Source organism: Tenrec ecaudatus, chromosome 9 (assembly GCF_050624435.1).
Source record: "Tenrec ecaudatus isolate mTenEca1 chromosome 9, mTenEca1.hap1, whole genome shotgun sequence".
In the NCBI taxonomy this organism is placed as follows: domain Eukaryota; kingdom Metazoa; phylum Chordata; class Mammalia; order Afrosoricida; family Tenrecidae; genus Tenrec; species Tenrec ecaudatus.
Genome location: NC_134538.1, coordinates 103,700,369 through 103,726,618, shown reverse-complemented (window position 1 = coordinate 103,726,618; position 26,250 = coordinate 103,700,369). Strand labels below are relative to the sequence as shown.

General features: G+C 43.0%; 1 protein-coding gene across 1 annotated transcript in view; it reads left to right on the top strand.

Annotated features, from left to right (window-relative positions):
* ASB4 (ankyrin repeat and SOCS box containing 4) overlaps nucleotides 1–26,250 on the top strand; it is a 48,825-nt gene that overhangs the window by 5,576 nt on the left and 16,999 nt on the right. Inside the window, exon 2 of the mRNA XM_075557608.1 lies at nucleotides 5,397–5,696. Coding sequence (XP_075413723.1) covers nucleotides 5,397–5,696 — 300 coding nt within the window. The remainder of the gene's footprint in view (nucleotides 1–5,396; nucleotides 5,697–26,250) is intronic.

Genomic DNA, 26,250 nt, shown 5'->3' with positions numbered 1-26,250 from the left:
CCAACGCGTCGCCACTGCGCCACCAGGTCGGCAGTTCGAAAGACAGACCAGGCTTTCAGCTCCCGTTAACGAGTACAGTCTCGGAAACTCGCAGGGGGGGGGGCAGTTCTACCCTGTCCTAGAGGGTCGCTGTGAGCGGGCGTCAACTCGATGGTAGTAATTCCCTTGTTGAGTTGATCCTGATCGCCTGAGCTCGCTACCTGTACACCCATGTGTGGTTTTCAGGATGGGTAGGTGTGGTGGAAAGGCTTCCCCTGCTCGTTGACTTCCTTGCTGCTCGGTAGCCTGTGGCCACGTTGCTCTGAGGCTGCCAGGACTTTGCTCAGAGCGGCAGGCTTTCCTGCTGTGCTCTGGGCAGAATGACTCCGAACTCACCACCCCAGAAGTGGACCGCGCTGAGCGCGGGTTGCGGTTGGGTTGGCTCACGGCGACCCCTGGTGTTGTAGCGTAGAACTGCACCCGCAGGTGACCTCTGGGGGCCGACGGCAAGACTGCTCATTCAGGGCACCTGGGGGTGCCTTCCGATGACTTCCAGGTAGCCGCCGAGCTCCTCATCATCATTGGTGTCCTCTCCCTTGGCCGCCTCCTCCCTAACCCCAACTCTGTGTGCAACAGCTGCACCGCACACTTCAGCGTACCACGTTCATAGCCTGCGGCCTGCCCTCTGCCATTTCTTGAGCTTTCCCCGCTCCAGTCCCCGGTCCGCAATGCGAGTGGCCTGAGGCTACCACCTCTCAAACAGACCCACCTACAGAAAGGTGAGCTGTTGGCCCTCTTCCATCCTGAGGGCCAGCTGTAGCCCAGCGCTCCGTGGGTGGGCTGGGGATGGGGCGTGGGGTCGGATTCGATTGTTAACGACTCTAGCAGAGGTCGATGAAGTCAGGGGTGACTGGTTCACATCATAAATGGGCAGGGTCCCTTCTGGGGGCTAGTGGGAATTTGAGAGGAAGGGAAAAAAATCTCTCAGCCAGAGCAGGCATTTCCATATCAGAGAGGTGATGTGGTAGAGCTGAGGTCAGGGTGTTGTTGCCTTCACTGTGATTCGGGAAGGGAACGAACTGGGAGCTGACCCGATGGGGCTTCCACGGAGACAAAGGCAGATGGAAACCCCGCACCTCAGGCCCCCTGGTCCCTGAGGCTGGGCTGAGGCAGGCCACGTGGGGCTCCAGTAGCCATTTTTTGTTTGGAAAATGAAAGCCTGGGACTGGATTCCCTTCTTCTCAGCACTACCATTCTGTGTTTAATTTTTAAAATTTTATATTGAAATGGTGTTTTCGTAACCAACTCTGCTGCTTCCTTTTCCAGGCCATTTTCCTTCCCACTGCTGAAGCAGGCAGTGATTTCCACTCCAGTGCTACAGAGAGCAGCCCTCTCTGGGCGGCTAATGGTAGGAAATACACCGCGGCTTTAGTTGGGGAACCTGCCTCTCCCACCAGCTCAGTAAATAGCCTCTTGAGGAAACTTGAGGATTAAAATAACTGGTTAAGGATTAGAATTAATGTGATTCAATGAGGCTCAAAAGTGGATTGTATACCATGTAGTTAAAAAAAACTCTGCATGGAACACAACACAGATTCAATACACAGAACTAAATAGAAAAAGAGACATATATAAGCATACACGTGTACATGTTTGTGCGCGCACACACATGCTCCTTAGAGGTATGATGTTAACAGTCTTCGGCTCTCTGTAATAACAATTTTTTGCTGTGCCAGAAGAAGTTCTTGTCAAATACTTTTCTTCTCAGAGTCTTGGATTTCAAATTCATGTCTTAGAACTTAATTTGATTAAATACAAATTTCTAGATACATTCCAATAATCCCAAGGGATCCACTTTAAATAATCCTCAGTCCATTCAATCTTATTGACTTTGAATTTCTTTTTGAAGAGATGATTTGGCTACGTGGAGGGTTGGTAAGAGAAAGCAAGATGGCCCTAGAATTCTGAATAGGGATGGAATGGAACGGTGTCTGTAGAGAGAGAGGGAGAGATAGGATTGAAGGTGAACTGCAGGCGTAAACTTGAAATTGGGTTCTTCCATTCCTAGAGCACTACTCAGCACTGTGTATAACACTAAGAGTAGCCTCCTTGAATAAATTATTTTCCTCTGGATGCAGGCATAGCAGTCTATTTTCATATCACTTATCTTTTATGAATAGAGGTAGGCCTATATCATGAATGCCCAGCCTGAATACAAACTGGAGTTATGAATCACACTTATAAAAAAACTATTATATTAAAAAGTTAAGGTCATAACAAATAGATATTGCTTTGTGGCACATATCAAAACTTTATTATTTTTACTGCTGTTATGACTGTATTGTTATCTTCAAGATCTTTTTAGATGATCTCAAAGTGTTTCATTAATATGTTTTTCATTTAGAGGAAGGCACATTAGATACTACATGCTAATGCAAACATTTGTCTAGCTGATGCTAGATAAGAACTCTACTAAAGTATTTTAATTTACACATACATTCAATTTAAAGACAGGCTTAAGGATGGAGCTTGCTCATAATGCAGGGACTTCCACAGTAGTGTAAGAACAAGATATGAAATTTCAAAATGATGAAAGGGGCATTCAGGGACAAGTAAATGTGGGGCCTTGTCCCCCAGCCTCCAGGCCTTCGTCCAGAGCACTCTGGGTTCATAACTCCAGGGACCACATTCACAAAGAGGGTAGTGCCAATTGTGTCCCCGGTATTGTGCACTCAGTGCCCCTGAGCTCCTGTCATCATGAACATGATGAATATGGAGGGGTAGAATTGTTGGGTCACAGAGAGGGCACATTTTGAGTTTTGATAGTTCCTGGCAAATTTGAGGCTATATGAATTTATGGAACTACCATAAATGTAGGATAGTCGTTTTCCTGAGCCAGGTAAGGCCTGACTGAAAGCACACTTGGAAGGTTGGGGCATCTAGGATCTTGGGTGGTAAAGGGAGGGCAGGTTCTTTCTGGGCTACGTGACAGGTGGGCAACTGCACCGGCCTCCCAGGTATTGTCAGAACCCAGGAGCGTGAAGAGATCAGGAACAAGACTGGCACAGACAGGAGAAACCGAGTACAAGGAGTTCGGCTTCTGGAACAAAGGGCGATGGTTCCTGGGGGCGGATGGGGAGCTTGCTCTGGAGGGTGATCCAGCTGGAAAAGAGTAGCTGATCTCAGATGTTTCCAGATTGCCTGGGCAAAGAGGGAGGCCAGGGGGTTATGTTCCTATGGAGGGGTAAGATATTTAATTTGTGCTCATTTGTGGTTTTCACGTGGCTTCTGTTTTGCTCATTTGCCACTTTTAAGCCCCTTCCCATATCTTGAATGGGTCTCCTGCCTCCTGAAAGGCAGCAGTACGGAGTGCTTACTGTGCACTACGTTCTGTCCTCAGCACTCCCCACAGAAAGGTTCATTTGCCCCTCAACAAGTTAGGGATTTTTATATCCCCACTGCACAGAGAGGGCAATCGAGGCACAGAGTGGCCAAGCAGCCTATTTTAGGTCGAGAACTAAGAGAGCCAGAATCAAGCTATGAGCAGGGACAGTGTAGTGGCTGTCAGATCATATCATGCCCTTATCAGCTCAGGATCTGAATAAGTGACTCAATAGCACCAGGTGTGTAATACTTGTTACTCAAGTGAGAGAATTTTATTCCTCGCCGGATCATCAATGTGGTCATCATCCTCAGATTGCCTTTCAGATGGCCAGAGCAAAGGTGGTCCTTAGAAGCAATCACAATATTTCAGATTCATTCTGCCCTTTGGTGTAGTGGGGCTGCTAACTGCCAAGTCAGCTGTTCAAAACCACCAACCACTCTCACAGAGAAGTTGAGACACTACTCCCATAAAGAGTTCCAGTCTCAGAAACCCACAGGGGCAGTTCTATCGATTCTGAGTTGGAATCCACTCAACGGCAGTGAGATTTTGGAGCCTGCCTTTGGAAACCGAATCAGCAAAGGATGTCTGCTTTTCTTGCTCTGGCCCTTCTCTTTTAAAAATGTAACTTACAATTATATACTAGCTTTTTGTCAGCTCCAACTTGCTCCGAGTGGGCAAGCAGGATTTTCATAATCTGAAACAAAACTCCTGACTTATGCACGATGAGCGTCACTCTCCTGTGTCAGTCCTAGAGACGCCCCTGGCCTTTTGAGCCAAGGCGACATCGTCATCTGGCCAGCGGTATTCCATCTTTTGGCACTCATTTTCCCTGCCCACTCAGAGCCATCTTAAGTTCCACGCCTATTGATGTTGTCATTGAGATAAGCTTTCTAAAACCGTCAGTGGTATAGTTTTTCAAATATGGCCACCCCTTGGGGACTTGTTAAAAAAAAAAAGGAACAATTTCAGTATCTAGAAGTCAGAGGTCAGCGGAAGAAAGGAAAGAGATGAGAGATAGAGAGAAAGGGCTTGTACATTGTCAATGACTGATGGGAAGATTCATCTCAGATCTCCATTCTCAGAACAGCTATGCTTCTTGGGATGATTCATTTGTGTTTGGCTTGTGGGGATGGTTGCTTGTGCAGCACCTCAGGTTTTCCCCGCTTACGCTGGCGGCTAGAAAAGGCAAAGGCAAATTCTAAGCCCAGTGCTAGTGCACAGTACGCAATCCAGGCTTTGTGGGGTATCGTACCCTTGTGCTCTGGCGATTTCCCCATTTTTTCCTTTGCCATTATTTTCTAGATGATTAAAAGCAGCCACCACCGGCACCTTGTGCTGTCTGAATTTGATGAGTTGCCTTAAATTCTGTCTTTGAAAAGAGATATTGTATAAACCAACAAGCCGGCCAATAAAATCTTAGCATGGCATTAAGAAAAGACACTAAACACATCCACAATCGAGTGTGATAACAATAAGAAATAGTCATATTGGAAAAAAAACAAGTGTGTAACCAACAGCTTAGGAATCATACAAGACAAACTCTCAATTTGAGAGCTAAAATAATTTCTAAAAAGTGTAACTGCATGAAAAAGCAATCTCTCATCTGATCGTATATGAACTCATCAGATGACGTACATAAAAGAATGGCATTGTACTACATGTTCTAAAGATCTCATAGGACAGGGCAAACTTTTTGTTCTATTGGCTCACCCTGATTTCAAGCCAACTCCACAGCACTGAACAACATCGCAAGGAAGAGCAGAGACAATGAGAACTGGAAGGAATTGGACCCATTTAAGTCCATCCAAATATGCCACTTGGAGATATATCTATCTATCTATCTATCTATCTATCTATCTATCTATCTATCTATCTATCTATCTATAGATAGATAGGCCTGTTAGCTACTAGTTTACAACCTCTGATTCATTTCCTCCCAATTTTATAAATGTGACTGAAATAAAATAAAACACTGTGAAAACCCTTATCAGACAGAGATCAAGAAGTTTTTGTTTTCCCTTTTCTTCTTCAGGCTATTGGTTGCCGAGTTATAAACTGAAATCTTCCTGGGCGACAGGCCTGCATCTTTCGGTGCTGTATGGCCACGTGGAATGTCTTCTGGTGCTTCTGGACCACAATGCCACGATCAACTGTAGACCCAATGGGAAAACCCCTCTCCACGTGGCTTGTGAAATGGCCAACGTGGAGTGTGTGAAGATTCTCTGTGATCACGGAGCAAAGCTGAATGCCTTCTCCCTGAGCGGGCACACCGCTCTGCACTTCTGCACAACTCCAAGCTCCATTCTCTGCGCCAAGCAATTGGTTTGGAGAGGTAAGTCTTTCTGGGAAGGCAGTGATGGGGTGGGGACAGCAGCTGACATTATATTCTGCTGACATACTCCTGACTTTGAACCTTGATGAGCCTTACTTCAGGTAATGTAGCAAGTTTCCTCATGTTTGTTCCGGGGACCTGGTTTAAAAAAAAATTTTTTTTTTTTTAATGAAATGGTTTGGAGTTCCCTGCTTGGTATAACCGATGAATATGCTTGGATGTTAACTGAAAGGTTGGAAGTTGAATTCACCCAGAGGTCCCTTGGCAGAAAGAACTGGCCCTCGACTTCAGTAGCTCCGTTACAGAGACACACTTAGCTCTGTCGCACAAAAGGCTGCAGGGAGTCAGAGTTGACGACGGCCAGTGGCTGGTTTACTATCTCTATGTAGTGCAGATAGATATAGTTTAAAAGAAATACATTTTATATAAACACACACATAGCACATTGTTTATACAAGTACAGGTCATAATAAGCTGCATTTTAATGTTTACCTAAACTATATTATTTATTTTATGCATCGTATGCGGATAGTGTCCTATCACTGGTAGTGTGCCACTTCTGGCTAGATCGTGAAGTTTTCTGTTGAATGTGAGTCCGTTCCTCTTCAATTTGTCACGGCGCGTCACACGAGGCCGCCTTCCCTGTGACCATCAGTAGTCCCCTTCAGCTCGCTAATGCCTGGAGTATCCATCTTTCTGGATTCTGCTTTATTTATTAATTTTCCTTTCCACTTCACAAATAGTTCAACTGACATATAATTCGCACATCGTGCGATCCATAGGGAAATGCGTCGGGCCGTCACCTCCGCCCTCCATTCGAGAGTCTTTTCTTTCTGGCGCTCATTGTTAGCTCCCCCTTTCTCCCCGCCTTCGCTGCCACAGCCTCCGGAGACCATGAATCCAGCCACTGTCTCTGTAGATTTGCTCAGCCTGGGTTTCATAGACCCATTGTACATTATCTTTAAAAAATCATTGTCAAATTATTGACATTTCAGAATGCGGGCATAGGGATATTATTTATTAAAATGGGGGAAATTGATGAAGAAGCTTGTCTGTGAGGGTTTTTTCCCCCCCTTTAAACTGGCTTTATTTAGGTGTGGAGCCCTGGTGGGATAGTGGTTATTGGGCTTCGATCTGAAAGATCAAGAGTTTGAAACCACCAGCTGCTCTGCAGGAGAAAACGAGGTTTTCTACTTCTGAAAAACAGCTACAGTCCTGAAAACCTGCCGGGAAAGTTCTGTCCTGTCCTGTAGGATCACCATGAGTCAGAATTGATTCGATGGCAGTGAGTTTAGGGTTTTTGCATTGTTAAATTTAGGTATAATGTACCTACAGTAAAATGCACTATTTTTGACTGAGACATGAACCTATCACCAAAATCATCTCAAAAACTTTCCTGCCGCCTTTTGTAGTGTAGCCCCTCCCTCCACTCCTACCCCAACGACCTATGATGGGCTTTCCATCCCTTTTTTCAGAACGTCATTTGAATTAAAGTAGACTACCTATAGCCTACAGCCTCTGTGGTCTGCTGTCTCTCATTTAACCTAATGCTTTGGGGATTCATTCATATTGTTGCAAGCACCAGTCAATCAGATATTTTTAACATTCAGTAGTAGTCCATTGTGCAGAGGTAACCTTGTTTTCTGTTCACCTACTTCTGGTCTGGTGTGGACACAATGTAAATCTCTTTCTGTAACTGCTCAGTAGAAGTTGCTGGGTTGAATGGAGATTTAGAAGGAACTTCTGAGCATCTTTCAGAGGGGCTGTGTCCCTGCCCCTCACTAGGTGACAGTTCCAGGGTCCCCTCCTCGGTGCCTGGACTCAGTGAGGCCACATTAAAAAAGATTCCTACAAGGTGGGGCCATTTTAATTGGTAAGTAATGATAGCTCACGTGGCTTTAACTTGAGCCTCCCTAGTGACTAAGGTCTTTGTGAATGTTTTTGTCTTTTTATTTGCCAGTCATGTACCTATTTGGGAGATCTCACTCACTCACTCACTCACTCACTCACTCACTCACTCACTCACTCAACTCACTCACTGCCATTGAGTCAGTGCTGACTTATAGTCACCCTCTCTGGGTTTCTGAGACTAGCTGTTTATGGGAGTAGAAAGGAGCTGCTGTTGGTTTTGAACTGCCAGCCAGGCAGATCGCAGTGCAACATATAATGACTATGCCACCAGGGCTCCATTTGGGAAATGTGTCTGTTTATATACTTTCAAACGTTATTATTGATATGTGAGATTTTGGTATATATTCTGTATACTAGTCTTTTAGGAGATATGTCGTTTCCTCCCCCCCCACCCCCAATGTCTTTCAAAGAGCAGAAGTATTTAATTTTGGTAGATTCAATTGATTAATATTTCTTTCATATGGTTTGTGCTTCTTATACTCTGAAAATCTTTGACTCCTAGCATAACATATATTTTTGCATATCATATGAAGTATTGATGAAAATGTATCTTTTTTTCCTTCTTGGTACTTGAGTGCCCAGTTGCTTTAGTGCCATTTGTTGAAAAGACTATTCTTTCACCACTGAATTATCTTGGTGATTTTATTAAAAATCAGTTAGCCTTATGTGGGCTTATCCCTGCACGTGCCATCAGGGAGGATCCATTGCCAAAGAAAGACACCATGTTTGTAAAGGGTCAGCAGCGAAGAGTTGGACCCTCGGGGCGAGGGACGCACACAGCAACTCCATAACAGACTCAGACATAGAGACAATAGTGCCGGGGGGAGGACTGCTTCTTTCAGTGATGTCCTTGACCTCGATGAGCGGAACTGAGTCACCCAACCACCACCACCACAAACAGAAATACGTGATGGAATGATCAACCTCATTTGTAATCAGCAAAATGCCAATTAAAATAGCTAGATGTCTTAGTTGTTGTTTATGGCATTAATGAAGATGCAAATGGTGCCATTTACCCATATATATGCATATACATATGTGTGTGTAAGGTAAAAGTATTTTATAGTGTATATATAATGCATATATTTATATGTATATTTTATATATGCAAAGTATGAGGATAAATCACACAGTATGGAGACCGTGTTCTCGTTATTAGGTGCCATCCAGTGCGTTCTGTCTCACAGGGAGCCCACGAACCACAGAGCGAAGCCCTGCTCGGGCTTGCCCCAGTCTGTTGGAGCCCATGGCCGCAGCCACCTTTTCAATCCAGCTCGTTGCAGGCGAGCCTCTTTTTCAGGGCCTTCCCATTGCAAGGAAAGAACAGCTTGTTGTGATGGGCAGAAATTCCTTGGATCAATTTTCCCAGTGTTTCTCTCACAAATGGAGTTTTCCTAAATCTTTTTAATAAGCTCTGTGATAGTCTTGTGTCTTAAATGAAACACTATCAAATTACTCTGTTGGGATCAAGATCACTCCATTGGGATCCCCAAAATAGTCATCATGACCTTCTGAGCGATCTCTCTGTCTTGAATTTAACAGTCCCTGAAGCCTCTGTTGAGCTCGGACCTTTTTTGAAGGTACCCTAATGAGACTAACGATTGCATTTATCAAGAACTTGTCTGCAGCCCGTGACTGATGGCAGAGACATGCTCGGACATGTTTTATTTAGGACAAATCCCTGCAGATGTGAATTGCAACCCTAGTAGCAATACCTTTTCACTTACCCTCAAGTGGGATTACATCTACACATCTGAAAATAACATCTAATTGACCCACATCAACATGATGTCATGGCTAATACTTAACTATAGCTAATTCATTTTTTTAAGAAAAAAGATATTTTAAGATCCTTCTTCCTAGAAAAATACATGTTTATTTTAAGTGTGGTAGCAGGCACTATATCAAATACAAAACAAACTGACACTTGAAGACAAATTGATGACTGGAGAAAGAAGGCAAATGTTTGCAGGGTTGTCTCATCTGGAAAGTCAACATTGAGAGAGTCTTGCATCTTTCTTTTGCATGTTTAAGAAACCAAACTGTTAAACTGTGAATTAAGAGAAAGTTTACAGAGTAGATCATAGTTTTACATTCAGCTTCTCGGTCAAGGTTTGACATATAGAAAGGCGTGCCAATGGCTCCAGGAGCCCTTGACTGCATGGATGGGACCTGCTTTCATCTGCTAAAAAGAAACTGTTAAGTCCAAGGTTAATGAAATGCTACTGTTGATCAGTTTTATCCTTTCAGTCTCTGGGGAGATAGCCGAGGGCTGACTTTTCTCTTTGCGATTTAGTCATAGGCTTTGTGGGAGAAGTACGGATATCTGTCTCTTCATGTCTGCACAGAAAGAATGGAGAAAGCACATGGACCAGGGCAGGAAGTCAGCTAACACAAAACTTTGGACCTGCGACGTCCATTAATGGAAAAACCGATGCCATGGCAACTGAAAACGGATGTAATTTCATTTGCTATTTGATGGGGTCCTTGTGGAAAAGTGCTCTTATGTGGAAAAAGGCTAATTGAGGCTAAAAAATTGCATGCAATTTTCTCTTAAAAGATTCTCCTCTATTTTTCCAGTGTTGCAGAGCCAGCTCTGTCCCCGCGCGGGATTCTGTCTGTGATTTTTCTGTTTGCCTTGTTACTTAACGCCCCCCTCTCCTGGCCCTTGCTTCCTGTGGTATTAATATAATAGTGCCTATCAGTCGAGACGGCTTCTGTAGCTCGGTGTAAATGTCCTCTCTGGGCATGCTGCATTCTGCTAGGACGGAGGCGAGTCGGGTCAGCTTTGGCTGGCTGAGAGCAGCGTGGTATTTGTACCTCTGCCCTTTCCTTGCAGGAAATGGGGGCTGCTTGCTTTGCTCTGCATGAAACACGTCCTGCCGGTGCATGGCAAAGCTGTCACTGGAGGAAGGCGTAAAAACTGAAATATTTCCTGGTAGAATGTAGCATGAGGGCAATGTAAAGGAGGGCGTGCCTTTTTCACGGCCATCCCCTGCTGCTCGTGTGACAGTTACACCAGTCTCCTGCCTGTTAGGAGCGTCCCTATTCGGTGAAAAGGACCCTAGTAAGGCAAAATGTCCATGACTTTGATTCCTATTCAAGGAAATGGACACTTCTCTAACCTTCTTCCTGTCTCCCGTGCTGTACATTTTAATAACATCTTAGTAACCGGCAAGCCACATTGAGGATTTTTGCCACATTTGCAGTCATCACAGCGGTACCGAAATAATACAGTGGCACAGATTCTTCAAATTGGCCTTATTTATTAAACTTACTTTTAAAAGGAAACTTTACAGCACTTAAAGAAAGAAAAGAACAGAAAGAAAACTGACAAATGAAATTCTTCTCTTTAAATAGAAGGTGCCATTAGTGACAGAAAGTCCCGAGCAAGAAAATCTTGGACTCCATTCGCCCAGACACTCCCTTCTATCAGACGGCGGTGAATGACTCACGAGGCTGGGCGTCTGCTAACCGCCCGTCTCTAGAAGCCTTGCCCTCCCCACTTTGCTCTCAATGAGTGAACTGGAACTGAGTGTTCAGGTAATACCACATAGCCAAGTGGGCAGCGGGGGCCCCAACCCCATAAAGAATGTCCCACGAAAAATCATACCACACTTCAAAGTTAACAAAACCCCCAAACTCACTGCCATTGAGTTAATTAATTCCAACGCAAACAGTCTAGTGACATTTTAGAAACATCCCCTTTAAAATCGAGAATAAAACAAGCTTATTGCCCTCGCCATTTCTCTTTAGTGTTGTATTAGAGGTCTTACCACCGGAAAAAAGAAAAATAAATATCACGTAGGAGGATTGGAAAGACATAGAGCTACTGTTCTTTTGCAAATAGTTGTCTCCATAGAAAAAAAACAAAGAAAAGTTATCGATGGTTAGAATTAGTTACAGAGTCCAGTAGAAGCACTGTCTTTAAAATCAATATTAAAAATGAGCAGCAATAAATTGTGATTTAATAAAAGTTAAATTCATGATATCATAGGAAATGCAAGTAAGAAAAATATTTAACAAAAGAAATGGAAGAGATATAAAAATTGATTGAACACAGAAAATTTCATACTTGAGTCTTACTATGAACACGTCCTTTCTCAATTATCCTTCCATGAGACGACCGCTTTCACGTCTGTAAGCTGATGCTTGTGAAAAGTTTTCCATATTTCTAAATACATATGCATAAAATTAGAAAAGCTAAGTAGTAAAGCAAGCAATTAAAAAAATATTAACCGGTTTGCAGTAATGAAAGATGCTGCCTTTCCCTCCCATCTGCCCTGCGCAAACACACACAGCTTTCCCGTCTTCCCGTCTTCCCGTTATAGATAGATTGTATCCACAGGCTTGTCCTGAAGTTGGATAACTTTTCCTTTCGTATACAACATTTTGTCTTCCCTGGAGTTAATTGTCTTGGCCTATTCTTTTTCTTAATTTTCTGTCCACTCAAGTTTATCTCAACCCCAAACTTTCACCAATAGTGCTAATCTTCTCTCAAAATATTTTAAATGAATGGTTACTGTAACAATTTAATTTCCTTTGAAAAGTCCTTTATTATGCAACCTCTTGTTTTCCTTTCCTAGAGTTTTAGAATTTTCTTTTCTCTTTAGTGTTCTGAAACTTCATGTTTGTTCACATCCATTGTCGTGGGTCTTCTCAGCCCCAAAGCCCATGGCTATCCGTTCTCAGATAGATCCTTGAATTTGTTCCTTCCTTCATTATTTAAAAATGCTTGGTTTTAGGTGAAGGTTTACAAAGCAAATTAGGTTCACATCTAGCAATTTTAATGCAACTTTCTCCATAGCATTATTTACATTTTCACAATATGTTAACATTCTCATTATTTCCATTCTTTTGAATAATCTAGTTTCCCCGCTTCTCAGCATTTCGTGTTTGTTTTGCTGAGAATGTTGACATGCTCGTTTCATGCAGGTGATGGTTTAAGAAACCACAGTATTCGTAGGTGGGATTGTTTCCTTTGTAAGCCAGTCCACCTTTGAGTTCAGTAGCGGATGCTCCGCTTCTCACGGGCTCAGTCTCCTTCTTGGATTTCTCCCTGGAACTTATGGGGTCCTGGACTCCGCTTTGCACCCGACAAAAAGATACCAAAAGTGGTTTCTTAGATGGCCGCTTTTAATACCCAGATGCTACTCACCAAATTAGGGCTTAGAACATCTCTTGAAATCATTCTGAAGTTGCTGCATGAAAGAGGCCGCTGTGCCTTCAAACCCAGTAAACCAATCCTGTGATGCATTAACTTATGGCTTGGGAGCACCTGAAACGATGCCTCCCCTGAGGTTTAATATATATGCAGTGTACATAAACATGCATTTACATATACTTGCTGATAAACCTATATGTGCATACCCATATATATGTACCTTCCCAGCCACATGCATGCATACACATCTACCGATGTAACCATATACATGAGTTATTGTGGTTAAAAATGCATGTTACAATATTTACCAAAGTTGCTCCTTTTCCTTATGTACATTTTAGTGCCTTCACTTACCTTGCACATGTTGTGCAGAGTGAAGTTGGCACAATTTTCCATCATCTAAAATAACAAATGTCCACTTTCTAGAAAATGATTTGTCTTCCCTCCGATTCCAGTCTCTGGTAACCATCAGAGATCATTGTTTTCTTTCTTTTAAAACAAACACACATTTTGATTATTAATTGGATGAAGCCTGACAGAACAGATCAGGTTACCACTAAACAATTCATATATTTGGCTTAATGTCTTGATTAAAACCTCCCCCAATGTCAGGTCACGTATCCTGCTTCTTCCCTCCCCTCCCCCAAATCCATCCCTTCTTTTTCTCCGTCCTTCTGAGCGTTTCCTTGGAGAAACACTGCCATTCCGTCGCCATTGGTTGGTAATCGTAAGATGTGAATATCTCAGTAGTGCTATTGTTCGTATAGATGTCTCTATCTATTGTTTGACTGAAAATTGGGCCATGGGGATCAGCTTATTTCCAGATGTGTAGGGTGACTAGTAGCTATCATCTCAGAGATTCCATCCATCTCCATCCAACCTGTGAGCCTGGTCTTATTTATGATTTTGAGCTTTGTTCAGTATTTTCTTCCACTCTATCCAGGACCCTCTCAGGCAATCCCTGTGGTAGCCAGGCACCATCGAGTTTTTCTGGTTTTAAGGTCATGGAAACTGATGTTCATGTGGTCCATGAGTCCATTGGACTAATGGTTTCCATCTATCTTTTATTTTATTTACTTTCCTCCAGATAGGGAGAGACCATGATAGCACGAGTTTTTAAAAAACCCAGTAACTATTCACCAAAGAAGCATGTCAAACATGGAAAGTTCATTATTTTCTCTATGTATACCTATTCTTCATCTTTTATAAAGGTGGGACCATATGATAATATATGTTATCTTATAATGAACTTATTTCGCTCATGAGATTAATTCATGTTAAAAGATATTCCATAAAATCCTAATATTTTCAAAATTAATCGTGTTTCATTGTACATATATGTACCACCATATCTTTTCCACCCATATGTTGATTGACGCTTTGGTTGGTTCCATATTTTTGCTATTTGAATAGCACTGCAACAAACATTCATAGGTAGATGCTTATTCATGCTACTTTTCTTCTATATGTAAAATATATATTTAGGAAAGGGATGACTGGATCAAAAGGTATTTTTATTTTTAACATTTTCAGGAAAAACCATACCACTTTTCACAGAGGTTATATTTTTATATATTTACAGTTTACATTTTTACCAATAATGTAAGATTCCCAACCCACCCACAACTTATGTCTTTTGATTATTGCCACTTTGTGGGGTAAGATGCTAGTTTTGACTTGCAGTTCCCGTGACTAATGATAGTGAGCCATCTTTCATGTGTGTGTTGACTGATTGAATAGCCTCTTTGCTCAGATGTATGTTCCTGTCCTTTGCCCATTTTTTATTGCACTGTTTGTCTTTTTACTGTTGAATTGTTGAAGCTTTTGGCATATTTTAGTGATTAATCCCTTATTACATAGGTCCTTGCTAGAATTTTCCTGTAGTCTATAAGCACTCTCTTTAGTCTCTTGGTAAAGTCTTTTGAAGAATAGAGACAATTAATTTTAAAGAGTTAAATCCAACATTCTTCATAAATTCCTTTCTTCTGCTTTCCAAATCTATTCTTTCTTGGTTGTAATTCAAGAGACTGGATGGTGCAGTGCCCGCTAACCTTGCTCACATCGAGTTCCATTTTATATTTCTCTCATATGCGCCCCTTCCGGGGACATAGATTCCAACTCGTTTATCTCTGTTTGTATCCATTGTACGTACCATATTAGAAGCATTCTTGAGATGTATAAGCCATGGTTGTCTGTGTAGATGTCAACCTGGGTGATTAAAAGCGGATTGGGGATCTCAATGCATGGATAGGGCTTGTTGACTGTTTGCTTTACTATAGGGGTCTGACGGGACATGTATTTTAGACATTTCTAACATAGTATATTTAATTTTTTCCTCCTTGTTAGATTCTTCATAGAAAAATCTATCTGGTTTCTTTCTGGAGGGTGCTAGCCTTTGGGTGCCAAACTGGAAATGCGGGCTGGGGATACCTGTGTGCATTTCACTCCTCTCAAGATCAGGCATTTCTGCACAGAGACCCTCTGCTTTACCCGCTTCAGATAATGCAGCAGGGCTGTTTTATGTTTATTGCTTCTTTGTTTTCCCAGAGAGGGGGAGGGGCAGTAGCACTGTGAAAATGAGGGAAGAGGTCTTGGAATATGACTCTTTTTCAACACTCACCTAGTTCTACCCTTTACCTTATCCCTGATTACACCACGTATTTAGTGGTGCCGATTCATGAGCCTTTGGGACTTCTACAGTGATATTTGGGTTCATTTTGATTTTCCCCACTGCTAACTCACGCCTGGGTTTTCTTGGATCTGCTAAACCACTTCCAACTCACCCATATGCTCTTCCTCTGTTGGAGTGTGTTGTAGGCGTCTCTCCTGCTGGCGCTGTGGGTGATGTGTTGGGCTGCTAACTGCCAAGGTTGGTGTTTCAAACTCACTAGCCACTCTGCTGGGGAAAGCTGAGTCTGTGTACTCATACAGAGACCTACCGTCTCAGAGACCTGTAGAGGACCACTTTGAGTCGGAATTGACTCAATGGGAGTGGGTTCGTCGTGGTTTGTAGAGACATGCTTTCTAAAATAATCACTAGACTATCATTTCGTGAAGCTTCCAGAGGGAATAAGGTGGATTTAAGTGTTCTATATACCATCTCAACCTAGATATCCTGCCTTTACAGACTATGTGCTACATAGGCTCACGAGACTGTTCTTCCCACTCCTTTTTGATGCTTTAACTTCTGTCCAAAACCTTGGTCTATGCTTAATTTTCTAAGACATATTTCCCCCAGTTCCTTTAAACTTGGGTCCCTATGTTATAATCTATATCCCTATCTTTCCGGGTGGCATAGTGGTTACAAGTTGGGCTACCAGCCATAAGGTGAGTGAGCAGTTGAAACCACCAGTCCTGAAGAGTCACAGTCTCAGAAACCCACGTCTGCTCCTATCAAGAGTTAGCCTTGGGAGCCCCCAGGGGTGGTTCTGCCTTGTCCTCTGGGGTTGCCACGAGTCACCATGGAATGGAAGGGAGGGGGCGAGTGGCGTGGAGTCGTATGGCATTGTACTGTTCTTTCATGACTCTTATTTTCATGTTTGATTCTTTGATTAGTGGCTGTCTCCCTCGCTAGACCACACAGTTTATGACAGCAGACACTGCCTCGTTGAGCTTAGACCAATACATCGTACATATTGGTTGTTGATTGCTGAATGCTCAATTATCAACAGTTATCAAAACGAGACAAGGAAGAAATGATCCTTGATGTGCAGTGGATTAAGAAATGTACCTATGCCTTTGACACAATTGATGTATGGATTATTATAAGAGTTATAAGAGACCCAAATAAAATGATTTATTGATACAACAATAAAAATAAAATAAATTAAAGAATTTAAAAGGCAAACAAACAAGCAAAAACTGGCCTGCTAACTCCAAGTTCAAACCCACCAGCTGGTTGGTGAAGAGAGAGGGGGCTCTAGAGTTACTCCCATAAAGATTGACACAGTCTCGGCAACCCTAAGGACACGTTATACCCTGTCTTACAGAACTGACTCAACAGCAGTGGGTAAGCGTGCAAGGCAGTATGGCTCCACTTCATTACTGGAAAAGAACTCCATCCCATTACTGACGAAATGACCCGTGGCTCATGGTCTAGTGTACAGGTTGTTTCTTTCCTGACATCAGCAGTCTAGTTCCGGGTAAAGTCAAGTGTGTCCAATACAATGGAGAGATCAAGTAAGTTGAGAGCTTTAAAATGCCCCCAGAATCAGTGACATTAAAGGAAATGGATATTTTAAGAATCAAAATGAATGGACTTGATGGCGAAAGAGCGAGTGGTGGTGAACATGAACAAGGCTTTTAGAGAATACTCAGGACCAGGAGAGAAGCTGAGTAGATGCTGAGGGCAATGGGATCAAGAGTTTGAATTCTTTCTTTTTAAATGGCAGAAATCTAAGTATTCGAAAAATTGGTTGTGAAATCTACTCATGAAGACGTGGTCAAAGGCAGGGGCTAAGAAGAGAGACAATTGATGGGGTGAGGATTCGGAGAAGGCTGGCAAATGGGGTCTAGAATGGATTGGCTTTAGGGAGAACACAGAGAAGAGGTTTCCACATGTTCATGGAAGTTTGGTCATTAAATATAATGGGAAAAAATGGCAAGCTTTCTGGAGTTCCTTCAATTGTACTGTATCAAATTGAGAAGAGAAGTGGATGGGAGATGATTCATGTGATAATACGGTTTTAAGTAAGTTTCTGTCTTAGGGTACACACACACACAGAGATGAAGAGACAATGAGATCAGAGAAGGGGAAGGATGGCAGACTTGCGAGGGGTACGGGGTTACAATCTTTATTATAGACAATGGGAGAACGGACTCATCAGAGAAACACTGGATTTCTGAGCAGTCTTGAGGGTTCAATTACACTTTCGTGTTGAGCTTTAGGGTGGAATCACTCTTCCCTGACATGTGCTTCTGCCGCGCTGTATCCGCTGCTGGCCCGCAGATACGGAGCAGTGGGCTTGCCTTTCTTGGGGTTCTTTTCTAACACCAGGCTGGCGTTTGGTAAAGACACAGACCTTAAGGTTTGGGCAAAAGTGTTAAAGAGAGTTTTCTTTTCAGTGATGCAAAATGGAATCTAAGCTCAATGGGGTTAGGGGGATAAAGCCAGAAATGTTAATGAACAAAAAAGAACCGAGAGAGGGAGGGGTTCTACTGTGTCCTAAGAATAGTTGTTGTGGAAGTTGAATGGGCAAGACACAAAGATAGGAGATGCTCGCCAGAGAATCTGATGAGAGACTAGGCGATGTCTGTGGCCCAACCAGTTTTCGTTCCTAAGCACGCCGGAGCTAAATGCTTAGCGCCTCAGTTAAGAGCTGGGGCAGTTAACCCACGAGCCAAACTAGTGGCAGTTTGTTCCTAACGATTCACCTGCCATCAGGCAGTTCCAGCGCACAGTGGCACTGTTTCCGAGGCTGCAAGTCCTGTGGGGGCAGATAGTCTCAGCTCTCTTCTGAGAAGCAGCTAGGGAGTTTGAACCGTTGACATTGAGTTTGGGTGTCCCATGCTTCCCCGACCGAATCAGCTCAGGAATCAGAATCAACTCCTGACAATAGAATATTTAGGTACTGACTTAGGTAATGACACGGATGGTCATTAGGGCAGAGGAGAGAGGAAAGTCACTGGAGACAATGAGATCCGCAAACTTGGAGACCAGGACGTTCATTGGCTGGGCCGTCCTGAGAGTGGTTTGAGTCTCCCAGAATGAAGGCAAGAACTTACACGGTGAAAAGTAGTGTGAGTCAGTTGTCAACAGCACCAGCAACTAATGGGAGGTTATTATGTTCAGAAAAGAGGGGAGGTAGTTTTCCTGAAAAAGCTAATGCCCATAGGAACAGGGATGTTCTTTTTATTTATATTTGTTTTGTCAAGTGAGTCAGGGTGTAATTGGAAGCAGCAACGGGGAACCAGCTATATGAAAGAGAACACCCAGCTCTGTACTGTGGGCCAGAGTGAAGCATCCCGCCTCTGTTGGGTAGGCTTCTCACAGAGCCAGCTAGTTTGGTTGCCATGGTGACCCATGCCGTGTCTCCAGGCTCATTAATCCTGTGTTCCAAACGAAGCACTTAGCGATGGCGTCTGAATAAATGCAACAAAGCTCTGCACACTGAAAAGGGCACAGCCATGTTAAGCAGGGAAAAGGTTTTCAAATTCATTCATTAAACTTGAGTAAATAATTTAATATCTTTGTGCGTCAGTCCCCCTAGCTAATGAATAAGGAGAAATGCTTAATGGAAAACCTAGTCTAATAAAGTTAACAGCATCAACTTTACATATAAAGGAAATTGATGTTGCTGGTCTATATGCATATGAAGGGAAAGTGGAGAGGAAAATGACATGTATTAAGCATCTGTGATGTGTCAGGTGCTTTTCTCTAAAATGCCTCATTGAAGCTTTGCAACAACAATGTGAGGTGCATATCGGTCCCTTTGGTAGGGGACGAATTTTCTAATTCAGCGAAGTGAAGTGAGGCCCTCTGCCTTACAGCTGGAAGGATTCGAATTGGCTTGATCCCGTATGGTGTAGGTCCATGATGATCCCACTGAGTTGGAGATTGTACAGTGTGCACCAGTCGGAGAGATCTGGCTCATTGAAAATTCAGGGGGGCATTTTTGCACAATGGTGAGACTACTATAAAAAAGGGAATCTTTAATCCCTTTTCAGAATTTTACTAGCTTAAAAAAATCCTTACAGATGTTTTCCAAAACTCTCCTTAAAACAAAAACAAAGCCAAAAACAGATAGTGAAGACAGGTGGGTATATTGGAAGTGTGTTTAATTAAAATATGTGAGGAACGAAAAGTGCTTGTTCCCATGGGAATTCTATCCAGGCAATCCTATACCCCTATTGGCTGTTCCCTGTCATTTAGAAAGTTTTAGTCATGAAGCACGCCCTTCACTAGGAAACACTTTTGCTCCTTCTAAACAAACTATGTTTATTTGAGCATGCAGAATTTGCTCCCACTAATGTGCAGATAAATTATTGAAAACTATATATTAAAATCCATTAATTCATTTAGTCTAACACATTAACTTTAATTAAAAACAACACTTTGATCAATTTCTAATTTCTGCCTATACAATCACGAGGTGGGAAATCATAGACACAGCTAAGCACTAATTGCATTTGCTTGTCTCTAAACTTAGCTGATACAATTTTTTTTGCTTGTTCAGGATTACTTTTTGTCTCTGCCTCCCCCCGCTCCCCCCACCTCGATCCCACCTCCTGTAAGACTATCCTCGGTCTATTTTCTCAAAATCTGGGCTGCTTATTAGCTGTCCCAAGAAGCCCCTGAGTGATGTAATTGATTAAGTGCATAGCTAATGGTTAATGCACCAGAAGTTTGTAGTTCAGCCTCCCTACTCAAACCTTGGGAGAAAGGCCTGAGTCACATCCATTTCCAAAAGGCAGTGTTTTTATTAGGAGCCATCCTGTTTATTTATATTTCACAGTGACCTCAGGCGACAGAGTAGAACTGTCCCTAAGGCTTATCTGGAAGTCTTTCTTGCCTGAAGTCACTCCGTGGCTCAGACAGCCCTAAAGCTGAGCAGCCAGGACTCCTCTCTGCAGGGGACATATAGTGCTGTCATGAATTGTCGCGATTCCATGAAAAAACGAATGAAGAAGAAAGCCGTTTTTCTTCCTGAGACAGTTCCCCAGTGCACTTTCAGGGGAAAAGGTGATGATTACAGTCTTTCTCTCCCCCGTGGGCATTATAGATTACCTTCCTGGACTGGCTCTCTCTCATTTCTCCTATGTTTAACTTGCCTTCTGAGTTTACAGCCTGAGAACATGACCCTTTGTTCTATAATCAGGCGTGTCTGAAATTGGAAACAGAAAGGTAGCATTTCCTTGGGTCTGTACTACTTCATTATCGTTATTATTTTTTCTATCAGTACTTCCTCTGTAATCGGTTTCTCACTTAAGCGGAGTCTGGATCTCATGGTCACCGTGAACATCTTAAATATGTTTTCGCAAACATCAGATGTGTACACAGAAACGCAAGTGTTTTCGCTGTCATCTCCGTGAGTACTAAGTTATGGAAGACACTCTAAACAATGTTAGAATGAGAACCAAGGGCCGCGAATTGGAGGGAAATGAATAAATCAAACAATAGCCAGAGACTCATCTCCATTTTCCATTCAGTCTAGAAAACACACAAATGGTGGTGGTGTTGGGGGGGCGGGAGATGACCAAGGAATCAGAACTAGAGGCGAAGAATCAAGCGTGCGCCAGACTTCTGAAGAGTGTCCACCTGAGAAAGCCTATGGGAGCCGCAGAAGAGGGGACGTCTCTCTGAAATGAGATCAAACATGAGGCAAAACATGGTCCGAAGCGGTACTGACCAACCTCCACTGAGAGCCCCCGAGGGCTAAGTGGTTCTTGGGGGACCCGTTAGGAAGCCTGCTGACAGCGACTCTTTTGTCTATTGTGGCCTTAGCGGTTCTGTGGCTGAGAAATACTCTTCTGTTCGAGGGACACCCCAACCAAGGTCCCTGGGTGTTAGGAGCTGGAATCGACTTGACGCCAATGAGAAAGAAAAGTTGAATGAACGTGGGGGGGGGGGTGCCGGAGGGAAATCGGGTCAGCGTGCTGAGAGCCCCACTTGACCTTAACAATGATAGCGACTGGTAATGGCACTTTCTCTGCATGTCTGGCGCTATCCCTACTCTCACGTAATCCTCACAGTGCCGTCAGCACTGCCGTTTTTGGATTGAAATGCTGAGCCTTAGGTGTGTTTCTCTATAGTGAAACCCCGGCTTTGCCCACCTGGCCCTCTCAAGGCAGAATACCTGTCTTCCCCACTGGGTGGTGCTGCCCACCTGGCCCTCTCAAGGCAGAATACCTGTCTTCCCCACTGGGTGGTGCTGCCCACCTTTATTACTCAGACTTCGCGGGAAGCAAATTAACCTCGGGAGAGCCCGGGGCCTCTCATGACTGCTTTCTGTGAACTTAGTCCCGGCGATGTCATACGGAAAAACTGCCATTGAACCCCCCCACGGAGCCCATCTCTATTCTGATACCCACGTGGTCACCGTGAGTCAGTGTCAGCGTGGTGGCCACTGTCTTCCCTCTCGGCTTCGTTTCCTCCTTCTGGCAGCGCCTGCAATGGGCTTCCTCTGCAAAGCTTCTGCAATTGCTGCTGCGCATGGTTGCCTGCGTATCACTAGTGCTTGTCCCTCCTCCATTTGGTTCTGCCGTGGACACTGAAGTCCCACCTTTCATACTTTGCTACCCTCCCTGTCTTCATCTCCACCCTTGCCCTGAGTTCAGAACAAACTGGTTGTGACATCGATGAAAGAAATCCTTCCCAACTTCCTCCCAAATCATAACCATTAAATAAAACAAAACACCCGCCCCCCGGAAAATTCCCCAGAATTACCCTCCCCTTCAATTGTTTGAGAATAATAGAATTTCTTAATCTTCAATGAAAACCCACCCCAACCCTAAGATAGGATCTACCTCTAGCAGCCCAGCAAGATTAGGGCAAACTGGCGTGGTACATATTCCAAAACAGAATGGTATGCATTCCAATGTCTGTGTCATTTAGTCTTATCTGTGGTCACTTTGGTACATTCTAATCGGTGGGTTTGCAACATTTATTTACAAGAATAAATATAAGACAGTGGAGTTGGTGCATCAATTGTGATCACTCTCCAACACCAGCTCTAGAAATATCTCTTTTCTTTAAAGTTGGGTGATTTAAAAATAAGTACAACAATAAATAAACGTGGAATTTGTAAAGAAACACAAACAACCTGCCGTCCCAGGAACGGGAAGCCATTTTCTGAGGAATTGACAGATAAGCTTTGATATGAAAAAGATTCATGTCAGGAGAGAGAAGGAAACGGTTTGTGATTATTTGCTTCCTCTTTTCAGTGTTGTTAATCACACACACACACACACACACACACACACACGTGGCTGTTAAAGAAGAGGAAACATTACATGAATAGACTGCATGAAAGCATTTTTAATAAGCATTTATAGATTCAATCTATTTTCTTTTCCTTTACGGGGCCTTTCTTCGATGTCCTTTGCTGCATCTGTTTCTGGGTCCCAACTTTAGATCTTGGTATGTCCTGGGCTTACTCAACGATGCCCCTCTCCCATCTGAACTGAGACCTGCTTGGTCCCATCTAGTCCCTTGGCTCTCATGGCATCATGGTTCTGAGTTAGGCTGCCAGCAGCTTGAAGCCACCAGCTGCTCCTCGGGAGAAAGACGAGACTTTCTACTCCCGTAAGCAGTTACCGTCTGGAGAATCGGCAGGAGCAGTTCTGTCCTGTCCTCTAGGGTCACTGTGAGTCAGAATCAACCTGCTGGCAGCGAGTTTTGAGTGGGAGATGTAAGAAACTATATTCTCCATAGATTGTGCACTGAAAAGGTAAAATGGAAACCAGAACATTACTGGAAATAAGCTTTGGGTGACATTAATAGCAAGTTTGACACTGCACAAAATTTCATCTGCGAAGAAGATGTCAACTCAGCCAGCAATCCTGGGAAGCCCAGAAAATGAGAAAGCCTGGCATATGATGAAAGAGAAGCCCTAACTTCTGCATAATAGACAGAGATTTCTCTCACACATGCTTGCTGCTAACAACGAGCATGGCAAACTCCATGTGAGTGCTCCAAGAGCCGCGGGCATTATTGATATTTTCATTAAGAAACGCGGAGTATGAATGTGTTGTCTTCACCTGCCTCGCCGTCCTTACACACGCGGGCATGGTTTTGAATGGAGGCCGGGGCATGCCCAGTCACACGCACACAGGGCCACGCACACACAATCTCACGTGTGGTTTCACAACACTGTTAGACTTGGGTCCCCAAACCTTTATGAAACCGCTGATTATTTCTCCACTGATTGGCGCTGCCTGATAAGTCATTACAAGTGCTTTGTGCAAGTGAGCCTTTTTCTGGGCCCTGAATGACCTCATTGGTCCTTCATACATCAATACCACAGTGCAGTCATTAGAGGTTGCTTTGATATCTGGTAGGGTAATTACGACTTACCCGTCTCTGTCCTTTGAATTCTTCTTCCTTTTTTCAAAATTGGCGTGCAACGTCTCCCCTTTACGCTGCAAATTCTATGAGGGAGAAAAAGGCAGAATTACACTGAAGCTATGGGTTAATTCGTGAAATATCGGCATTTTTACAACATCATCTTTCCGTCCATGAATGTAATAAACATCTCTATGTATTTTAGTCCTTTATGTTGAATAAAAGTGTCCAGGTGGCGCAGGGGCTTACGTGCTGGTCTGATAGCCGCACTCAGAAATGTATTTGGGAGTTTGAAGCCGCCGCCTGCCCTATGGTGGAGCGATGAGGCTGCGTGTACTTCTGCAGTTTCAGAAACCAGTGGAAGAGTTGACTCTGTCCCAAAGGGTCGCTAGGAATCAGAGTCAACAGGAAGGCAGGGGGCTGTTACCTTCGATAATATTTGTATTATTGTCTCCAAAATGATCTTATTTATATTCCTGAAAATGAAAACAACACAAGGAAAAAAAGAACTTATGAATAGGTAATTTCATACAAGTGAAAATCTTGCGACCGCCAACAGGGGAATACAATAAACTTTCCTGGGAACCTGAGGAATGCAAATTGAATTGGAGTCCCATCATACCGCCTAATTAGCAAGCATTGCAAAGTCTGAGTGTCAAGTTTTGAAAATGATGCAAAGTCTCCAAACCTTGTTGATGGAAGAAAAAATCGATATACTCATATATGAGTCTAATGTAATAGATTGAAAATGTTCAGATACTACTACCCAGTATTTTGCCTTTTCTCACAAGAAACCAGTGCAGAAATTGAAAAAAAAAATGTTATTGTGAAACTAAAACAATTTAATTCTTTCATGGTAGAGAAATAGGTAAACTATGATTTAATTGTGTAAAGCAATATGATTTAGCATTTTTTAAAAAACCAACTACTCATTAAAAAAATATCACAAAACAGGTAAAGCCAAGTGACTGATGTGAGACACCATTTGTTCAATTTTTAAGACTATAAAACAATATTCTGGATCTACGTATACATAGTTGAATAGTGAAGTAGTGAAAGAAGAAAAATTTAGAAGGAATTGATTATCTTTATAGAGACAGAAAAGGGAGGAAGAAAAGAGGGGAAATGAACTGTGTTTGAAATCTAAATTTTTATCTTAGGAAAAGAAAACAAAATAACATCTGTTAAATATGAACAGCGCTATAGTAAAGACAGTTAAGATATATCTTCTTCAAATTTGCTGTATGCTTGAGTCATTTCACTTAACGAAGTTATTGACTTGGTGTGGATGCTATCATAGATATTTAGATCAAACAACAGAATAGAATTTACCATATGTAATTTTGTTTTACATATAAGCACAAAGCACTGTGCCTGTTTTAAAATAAATATGAACACTTCCAGGAATTTGATCCCTGACTCCAATTCGTTCAGAGCTTTACCGAGTTGGTTTCTCATTTTGGAATAGCATTTATTATGGCACTGATACTGGTGGTATCTGGACCACGATGAAGCACGCGAACCAGTTTGAATACACCGCTGTCCAATCCTGGCGATGCTTCATACTGGCATACGCAAATTGAGATTTCATTCTGTTTGCTAGGGCCGCTATTCGTAAGCACTATCATATTGCATTTCATATCACACTATTGTAATTTATTCATATGATCTACCATAATCATATTTCTGTAATGTAGTTCTTAGAAATGACTTTTATTTTGCCCATACACGATATAGGCAAGTAGAAAGTATTATATTGATGTGTAAAGAATTTCATTGTACTCTGGTTCCTTTCCAGAATGTACTAGTCTTTGGTCTTTTACCAAGGGTGTCCTGGACATGGAGCTGTTTTGAGTTAGAAGAGAATTTCATTGTCGAATATGAAAGGATGACTGAAAGGGCCGGGAAACACTGCTCTGAGCTTTTCCTCCGTCTCATTTTTCCTCCGGGCTCTGCCAATTGGAGGCTCTCGGAGAAGGGAAGTCTGTCTGGGCAGGGATGGTGGACAGGGAATCAAGTTTCCTGGAATCAAGTTGTCCTGTCATTCTGTGTCCGGCACGCGTACCTCCGATTGGAAATGCTAGGTTAAGGATAGAAAGTGGAGGGTGTGGATGGCCTGAGTCTGGTCAGATGGAAGAGAGTTTCTGCTGTGATAGAAACCTCCTTCCCTTTCCCACGTCCTGCTCTTGGAGGTAACAGAATGAGATGGAATGGGATACTTAGGAGATGATGGCCTTGGGGGCATCTCCAAGTCTGCAGAAGCAGCCAAGTCCAGTAGATGGAGCCACAACGATATCTGCTAGTGGAGGAGCAGCCAGGGCTAACCAATGGTGGCAGTATAATTGTATTGGGGCAAACATACACGAGGAAATGTGAGATCTTAAAGCCAGGAGTCATGAAATAAATTCTCTTGATTGAGGATCATGGTGGCAATCAGGATTCAGGAAATTTCTCAACAGCTCTTTTTCCTTCAGACA